The following is an 8892-nucleotide window of genomic DNA, read 5'->3' on the forward strand; positions in this document are numbered from 1 at the left end:
GGCCTGGCATTAAGTGTCTAGATTTATGAAATATTAATGCCTCGTAGAATAATTTTCTTTAATATACTTTTTACAATGTTTTTCCGGTTGAGTACGTGAAATATAGTACAATAAAGACTAAATTACGCTGCCTGCATGACTAAAATAAAATAGAAGCACGCCCGCTTAGCTCAATAGGCAGAGCGCAGATCTACGGATCGCGGGGTCGTGAGTTCGAGCCCTAGACGAGGCGCACGTGGCGATTTGATAAAAGACATCGTGTCTGAAATCATTCATCCTTGACCTCTGTTTCGTCTGGGGAAGTTGGCAGTTACTTTTGGAGAACAGGTTTGTACTGGTATAGAATCCAGGAACACTGGTTAGGTTAACTACCCGTCGTTACATAACTGAAATACTGTTGGAAAACAGCGTTAAAATCAAAACAAACAAAGAAAAGAAAATAGTAATACAAATATATGCAGAAATTGTAAGTCAATGATATGTTAAATGAAAAACGATAAACTTAACTGCAATGAAAACATTTATAACACATTATATTATTTATGATACACAGGTTGCTATAGTATTTTTTTTTAATTTTTTGACGCACGTTGTTAACCATGAATATCTCTTTGAAAAAATATGCAATGATGTTTATAATTAGTTATGTTAGATGCTCAACAAGGCCTTGACTTTTCAATACTCATGAAACTTGAATACTTGTTTATGTTTTATGTTTTATGTTATTTTGTAAAATAAGAGAAGAGAATATCAATATTCAAACTAAACATATTGACAAATTATCTCCTATATTGTTAGAATTGTGAAAAAACTGTTGAAAGAAAAAATGGTTAATCAATCTATTGAACGATCCGCTGTTGTCATTACAAAAAGAAAAGATAGAAAACTACTGTATAGTTTACTGAGTTATTTGAGCAACTGAACCATTGCTGAAATACATGTTAATGTAAAACACAAACTATTGAAAGGCAAAAGATAAAAGAAGAAATGTTAATCAATCTATTGAACGAAACATTGTTGTCAATAAAGGAGAAAATGAGCGCACCATGAGAAAACCAACATAGTGCATTTACGACCAGCATGGATCCAGACCAGCCTGCGCATCCTCGCAGTCTGGTCAGGATCCATGCTGTTCGCTAACGGTTTCTCTGATTGCAATAGGCTTTGAAAGCCATCAGCATGGATCCTGACCAGACTGCGTGGATGCGCAGGCTGGTCTGGATCCATGCTGGTCGCAAATGCACTATATTGGTTTTCTCATGGTGCGGCTCAAATGTTTAAAAATACTATATATTTTACTGACTTATTTGAGCAACTGAACCATTGCTACGGTTATTTACATTCTAAATGTAGGTCGAAACTTTCAAACTCAGTATATAATGATATTACCAATACAATATAATACATATAGTAAAGGATATAATTTTCTTTTCAGTATTGTAAATTTTCTCCATGTAATTTGAGAAGTACCCCGTTCAACATTTTATTATACATTGTATGTAATTAAAATTGCCGGACCGTGTAGTCATGTTGAGAGTTTAAATGACGTAATGAATATATTACCGATGAAGTAATGTTTATGTTACCATGAGCTGCGAAAATATTTTACTATATTTTTACTATTGAAATTCCGACTCAGTTTTGAAATGATATTTATCTTTTAACGAGGCGTCTCACAATCTAACTTTTGTTGGGATGCTCTTTACAAACTTTGTACTACTTTCGGTAAAACTGTTTCATCAAGGATGTTATGACCAAACTATTCAGAGGCTCTGTGCGTGTTTTGCACTTTTTTATATGTACATACAGGAACATTTCAATGGCTTTTGTTTTAGATATTCACCTGCTGGGATGTTTTTAGTTAACCAGTCCCATAACTTTGAAACAAAGCGGAAATTGTTCAGTTAACCGGTATGTACTTACCAGCACACTGCTCCCTCTCTACAACAACACCCTTTGGAAGACGGAAAATTTGGTTGTTGTTCAGAGGTAGTTGTTGTAGAGAAGTAAAATAAAGAACAATTAGCATATTTGGAGTCAGTAGCAAGTGTTGTGGCAAGGAGGGAATTGTTGTTCCGAGGGCCACTGTAGAGAAGGAGCACTACTGAACGTTCCATGGTGGTGGCGCACAATGTTCCTTTATTTGTTTGTTCTGTCCTCTTTGCATAAATAATTTCATTTATCTATACTTGTTTGTCATCTTTGTATATATGCTTACCTTTGTCTGTTTGTGGTCATGTTATATCAATTGTATACAAACCAATATGTACATGAAGGGTTTCGTTTTAAGGAGCTTGTTTACAGGACGTGTTAATTCCTACGTTTGATCTTTGCTTTTGCTTAAAGCAGCATGCCTCCAGATCGTTCGACAACAACAATTTTTTTTAAATATCTTGAAATAAATGCTATATTTCTTAAGAAGGCTTTAAAACTTAATTACTGACAAACTTTATGTTACGGAAACACTTGAGAATTTGCTGTTTTTACTACTTTTTACGATGAAAATTGAAAAGCGTTTGTCACGCTTTTACTCCAGGTAAACGGTCTCGATTATAAATATCTATATTTTGGAGTCATTATTCACTACTTCAGCTATAACGCTATTGGTTACGACAGCGGGAAATGTCTTTATTGCCGTGGCGGTCCGGGGTTCGATTCCCGACGCGGTCATCTTTTTTTCTTGATTTGGAACTTTTAAAATATGTTAGAAACAACAATTCATATTCTAATGTTCATAATATGATCAAACTTCAATTTGAAAGAAAGATTATTTTTTAGCCAAATCCGGAGGCATGCTGCTTTAAGCTATTGATCAAGGTTAGTGCAGAAATGTTAGATAAAAGTCTGATATGAAAAAAAAAACAACAACAAAAAAATCATTTAATAAATCGGAGAAAAACTAAATAAATGAAAACTGATCATAGATAATAGTAAGAAAACATCAATTAGCAAAAACAGTGTTTTGCTGGGTTTAACAATACTTAGATGTCGAAGAAAATTAGGCCTACTTTACGATCTCCACCTATTTTTGAAGTCACAAAAGTAGGCATTCCTTTATCCCTTTTTTTAAAGAGCGAATTTCATAAAATCATTACAAAACTTGAACAGGATATTATTATTGTTACCTGGCCTTCTTTATGCCCTTTTGTTAAATAAATTAAAGGAAAAGATAAGACGAGGTGGGTTCGACTATCCGGTTTAATGTTCATATTAAACTAAATGATCTCAGTGCTTGTATATTTAGAAAGTAACACTTGCTGTAAAGTTCTATCAAAATCAGCTTGATCATATACATAATCTTGTACAGTTTCTCATTTAAAATCCAACTGAATGTGTACTGTAATCTGGATCTCACTGATCTCTCTAATCTCCCAGATCTCAAGCTCTGAAAATAAGTACAAGTGCACTCAATACTTTTTGCAAAGAGATCATTAACATACAAGTATACAACATACATTTAAACTATACAATAATCATAATTATACATTCATCATGATACATTACAACTTCAATACATATAATAATCATCAAGCAATGTAGCACAAATGGGTGCTGGTATTTCCTGTCTAGTGGCCGGCTCAATGGTTATTTAATTAACATAAAATAAGTAGAACCCATGAAATAACAAAAAGATAACAATATCACATAGTTTACATATAAAAATACATACCAATTGTGGATTGGGCTCTTTGTTGACCTCACAGACACACACACACCAAAAATGTACTTTCTCAGTGAGCTGGTTACTGACACTGCCACCATGTGTTACTATAAGACTGCAAAACAAGGTGTACAATAGAATAGAAACAGTGATGTCTTAGAATTACTGCAACAAGTTAATAATATGCCGCCATCTTAGAATTCATCAATCATGTCAACAATGCATGTACATGAATTAAGTATTAAAAACACAATGCAATTAAACACAGCTCATTTGCAACTTGTCTAAGAAATAAATTGCAAGGCAACAAAAACATTTCCTAACCTCAAAAGAATCCAAAACTCCTCCATGAACATAAACTATATTATAATGGAACAATTCCACCTGTCCCCTTGAAAACATGTCGGACAACTGAATAAAAAGCGGGGTCATGTGACTAAAATTCATATAACAGCGGGAACTTATTGTAATGCTTGACTGGTTGCTACTAAGAATTGGTCAAAGGGAAGCAACTTCTGAATAACTTAAGATCCAGAATAATCCACCTTGTTACATTATGATTCTTCCAAACGCTATCATATTATTTGTAGTTAACTGGGAAATAGATTTTAGTTTTGCGTGCTTGGCAAATAAAACATGGTTTTGAGTTCAGATGTACGAAGGCTGAAGGCAATCGACAAGACAATACAAGATAAAATCCTTTGTTTAGAAACACAGTTATAGCGAAAATGCTATATTTAGTATGTCCGTCATGAGCCGCGAGAGAACGACAGATTGTTATTTCAAACATGTTGGCTCAATGTACGCGATTTCTTGGTCCAACATCCCTTACTTATTACCAAAAACGTCTTACAAATGTTTTATATGCGAGCGAACGGTTTAAATCGTCCAATAGATGAATGCGCGGGAAGTCAGAAAGTTACGTGTTTACGCAGCTTTATGGTTAGGTATACTACAATGCGTCAGATGCAGATTTTTATTTGTCTATATGCAACCTTTGTTACAAGATAAAACACAACAGACAAAGGTCTGTAACTGTATGCTAGAACATGCCCACAAAAATGACTTGGTGCCCCCGACAAGACCCACAACTTAAGTGAAAGTTTAACAATTTTGTGTTTTACTTATTTCAATTCTTACTGGCAAACATCTGCTGACTTAATTTCAGTATTGAAATTCGCACAAATTGTTCGTGTACAATACACGTTTTTCATACAAGACATATAAGTGATTGTTTGGCACGAAACAGATGTGAAATAAGGAAATACTTACATGGTTGAAATTTAGTAAGAAAATCTTAATTAAATTTTAAAGTAGATTTCAAACATTTTTAATTCAATGTAATTCATCTATCACAGGTGAACATATTCTGATATATTTTGCATATTTCTCATTGATTCGTCAAACTGTAATATGCACACAATGTGCTCGAGATAAGACGTCGTGTGCTCAAGAAAAGATGTCGTACGCACGAGAAATGCGTGACCTAAACATACCACCGTAATATTGCATTTAAACCGTTGCAAAATATTCTGAAGCGGTGATTTAATCCCTTAATGAAGAAATATATAACTGAAACGGCCCTGTCTGAGCCCATAAACTTTTAAGTCCAAAAATTTACCATGAAAGTTTTTCCCTATTTCTTTCTCCTTGCAGATATACTGGAAAAACCACATGTAATCGATAATGCTCATTCACCTTTATATGTCAGCCAAATAACTATTCAGGGCTCCCAGTAGTTTACTTAATATTTACAAATAAGTGCCGAATTTCCTAGAATGTTCGCTCCTTGTCCGCCATTTTGTATCCGGTCATGGAGGCTGCCATATTGGCGTAACCCGGCAACCCTCAGCCAATCAAACGAGCAATAGTGAGTCAAAACGTTCTAAGCATAATTTGACCAATCAAATTAGCTCGTAGGCACCGAACTTTGGCTCATTTGGTCGTAAATATTTAAATTAGCTCAGTAAGTCACTTCTGGACATCCCCTTGACCATAGCAGCCGCTCTTTTCGTCAGGTAGAATTTCCTTGTATTATTTACGGTCTGTCACTGTATATATTAATATTACCGTTTCCGTTATAATAAAAGCCCTCCTTAAGTGCGTTTACTTAACTTGAATTCCCGTTTAACCTAAGGGTTACTCATAAAACAAGCCAGAGTACTTATAAAGGAGTAATTAGTTTGTACATTAAAGGTATATTAATACGATAAAGGCCTGAAAGGCGATAAAGGTATTTTATACATAAAAGGTACAAACTAAGTCAGTGGTCATTGTCCATCTCGGCCCTGTCCCCTTTCGAGGTTCCTTTTGGATATTGTGAGGCTCGTAGTTTATCAGTGTTATACAAGTACTTGAACATCAACTAATGTTAGGGAAGTAACGCGTCCCTAGGTGCATACAGTGACAGACCGGCCCCCGCGGCCCGGCCAGTAAGAATACTCCCTATATTTATGATATATAAGAATTGAATTTTTGAATGTTTACATGTTCTGAAATGAATGTTGAAACGAATGCTGAATGAAAATAAATGAAATGAAATAATACATATTGTGATTGTAAACATACTTGTGTTGTGTTATCAAACTATAATAAAATAGCCAGTCGAGTTTGTGTCCTCAAGTCCAAGAAGTCCGTCGTTCTGTCTTTCCTCAAACAGAACCGCGTTAGATTTAGGTGGTTAACTATTCTTACTAATATTTAACTCCAGCGTAACCTCTTGCCACAGAGGGTCGTCACACAACTATTCTAAATCAACTATATATTTATAGGTTATTAGCTGTCGGGAAATATTCACGAGTTCTGCAGCGGAAATATTGCGTGACTTTAGGAGCTAAAGAACGAGTGCATATTGCCCGATGCAAAGATAACAAGCAAATTCGATGAATTGGTATCCCCCGCCGAAAGGGCTTGAGGTGAGGAATGGTAAAAAAAATATTTCTGGCAAAAAGTTAAGGCTGTTATTAAGAAGCAAATAATTTCATTAGTCAAAATCATTTTATCAGAAAATTAATGTTTTTTTGGGAGAGGGGAAGCGGAGAGGTGGGGGCAGTAGGGGTGACCGGGTAAGGGTACAAAATTTCACCTGTTGATTATAAATATTGATGGAAAATTAAAAATGAAAAAAAAAACTGGGTGGGGGATGGGGACGCATGGTCGGGGTGGTGGGCAAGACCGAGTGGAGAGTGAGGTGGGGGAATGGTACAACTCTGCATGCTAATAAATATTCATGGAAGGTTTGAAAAAAAAGAATGAAAGAAGTTTAATGAAATTCTACAAATGGGTTGGTTTGTTATGTACATATCTGTAGATTTTTAAACAATTAAAGGGCAATAACTCTAAGGAAAAATTACCAATTGAAAAAAAATTGACCGGCATCTTCGAAGTATGTTGGTTCATATTTATACCAAATTCTACCAGCTTGTTACTGAGAAATGGCTGTAGATGTAGATTTTTCATTAAATTAAGGGCAATAACTCTAAGGGAAATTGACCAATCCGATAAAAAAAATTTGACGGGCATCATCGCAGTATGCTGGTGCATGTTTATGTCAAGTTTTGTGAAATTCTACCTGATAGTTACTGAGAAATGGCTGCGGACGGACATTTTTGGGCATTTTTCATTAAATCAAGGGCAATAACTCTAAGGGAAATTGACCAATCAAAAAAAACTTGACGGGCATCATCGCAGTGTGCTGGTTCATGTTTATTTCAAGTTTCATGAAATTCTACCTGCTAGTTACTGAGAAATGGCTGCGGACGGACGGACGGACTGACTGACGGACGGACAACGCCATTTCAATACCCACCTCCCGATTTCATCGGCGGGGGATAATAACCTTTTTACTACCGTACGTATAAATGTAATATACATATTATGAATTTGTTCAATAGCCTGAATAAGACTGACAATAAGATTTAATGCAAAAGCACACATTAGAGTTTTTCATACTTTGAGCGAGAAAGAATTCTTGGTATACCGACTTTGGAGTACAGTGAGCTGACAGTGGAGCAAAAAAAAAACGTGAAACAGATGAACTGTCGCCATTCGCTCTCGGGTCATAACCAGTATCCATATGCTTAAAACAAATAAAGAACGATATCATTGTCACCATTTACGTAATTATAAATCATTATTTAAACCCTACTTAAGTGTTTTCAGTCTAGATAAATGTAATTAGTGTACACTTCTGCAGACAATGTCAACTCTTTATGTAGTCTTCATGGTAAAATTATAATGAAATGTACTGATATATTTCAAAACTGATATAAGACGCCAAGTTTTTGAACTTGAAATTATCGACAAATGTCGGTACAAATATATGGAACGCCATAACGGTCAGTTTTATGAGGTTCGATCAAACTACATTTCGATGTGTAACTTTTTCTGGTTTTTGACGAGTACCTATTAAAAATAACAACAAACCATAAAAGGTAGTTATTCAGTTTGTATTACTGTGTAAATGTTTAAGCCTTTTCAGCTCGTTCTGCAATTAAAAGATATAACATTTATCAAAATATACAATAACATTTAAAAAGGAAGAAATATAACTCGGCAGAGATTCAGCCCAATATATATGTGATGTCTAGTGTATGGATAAGAGAAAGTCACACAGGGTTGGAGTTTGCAGTATTTCATCCAATATCAGTCCAAAATCCATTTCATTATTAACCTGATTTATCTGTATTTCTGTTCAATCATTCTGAATGTCTTTCGTATTTTAATTGCCCGGACAGACTTTTCCATCACCGAAGCATGCATCTTTTTATGGAATTCACTTTCAATTGCCATTTGCGTTTCAGCTTCTCATAGTAGTATATTTTATGTTGGGTCACAAATTTTTGAGTAGGTTGGTATTATCTGCCTATAAGAAAATGTCATGGTTCATAACTTTGTTTGAATACTGTTTTGGTTATATTTTTTAAGAATTTCTTCATTTACCACTACTTTTTAATCCCCCGCCGTGGCGGAGGGATTATAGGAATGGTCTGCGTCCGTCCGTCCTTCCGTCCGTAACAAAATCGTGTCCGGTCCATATCTCCTAAACCCCTTGAAGGATTTTCATGAAACCTGGGTCAAATGATCACCTCATCAAGACGATGTGCAGAACCCATGAGTCAGCCCTGTCGGTTCAAGGTCAAGGTCACAACTCAAGGTCAAAGGTTTGAGCCTGCCATTTTGTGTCCGCTCTATATCTCATAAACCCCTTGAAGGAATTTTATAAAACTTGG

General features: G+C 35.3%; 1 protein-coding gene across 1 annotated transcript; it reads right to left on the reverse strand.

Moving 5' to 3' along the window:
- Positions 1-3180: 3180 nt before the first annotated feature.
- Positions 3181-4199, reverse strand: LOC123543968 (uncharacterized). Its single transcript, XM_045330028.2, has 3 exons — positions 3986-4199; positions 3671-3776; positions 3181-3385 (listed from the first exon to the last, which is right to left on the reverse strand). Exons 1-3 carry the CDS (start codon positions 4015-4017, stop codon positions 3206-3208), a joined length of 318 nt encoding a protein of 105 aa, XP_045185963.1. The 5' UTR covers positions 4018-4199; the 3' UTR covers positions 3181-3205.
- Positions 4200-8892: the final 4693 nt, after the last annotated feature.

This window comes from Mercenaria mercenaria, chromosome 6 (assembly GCF_021730395.1).
Source record: "Mercenaria mercenaria strain notata chromosome 6, MADL_Memer_1, whole genome shotgun sequence".
In the NCBI taxonomy this organism is placed as follows: domain Eukaryota; kingdom Metazoa; phylum Mollusca; class Bivalvia; order Venerida; family Veneridae; genus Mercenaria; species Mercenaria mercenaria.

Excerpts from the sequence above, each read along its gene's own strand:
- LOC123543968 (XM_045330028.2), bottom strand. The coding sequence starts at position 4,017 with ATGTTCATGGAGGAGTTTTGGATTCTTTTGAG. Across the intron at positions 3,777-3,985 it reads GAGTTTTGGATTCTTTTGAG|TCTTATAGTAACACATGGTG; the intron begins GTTAGGAAATGT and ends CTTGTTTTGCAG. Across the intron at positions 3,386-3,670 it reads AAGAGCCCAATCCACAATTG|AGCTTGAGATCTGGGAGATT; the intron begins GTATGTATTTTT and ends ACTTATTTTCAG.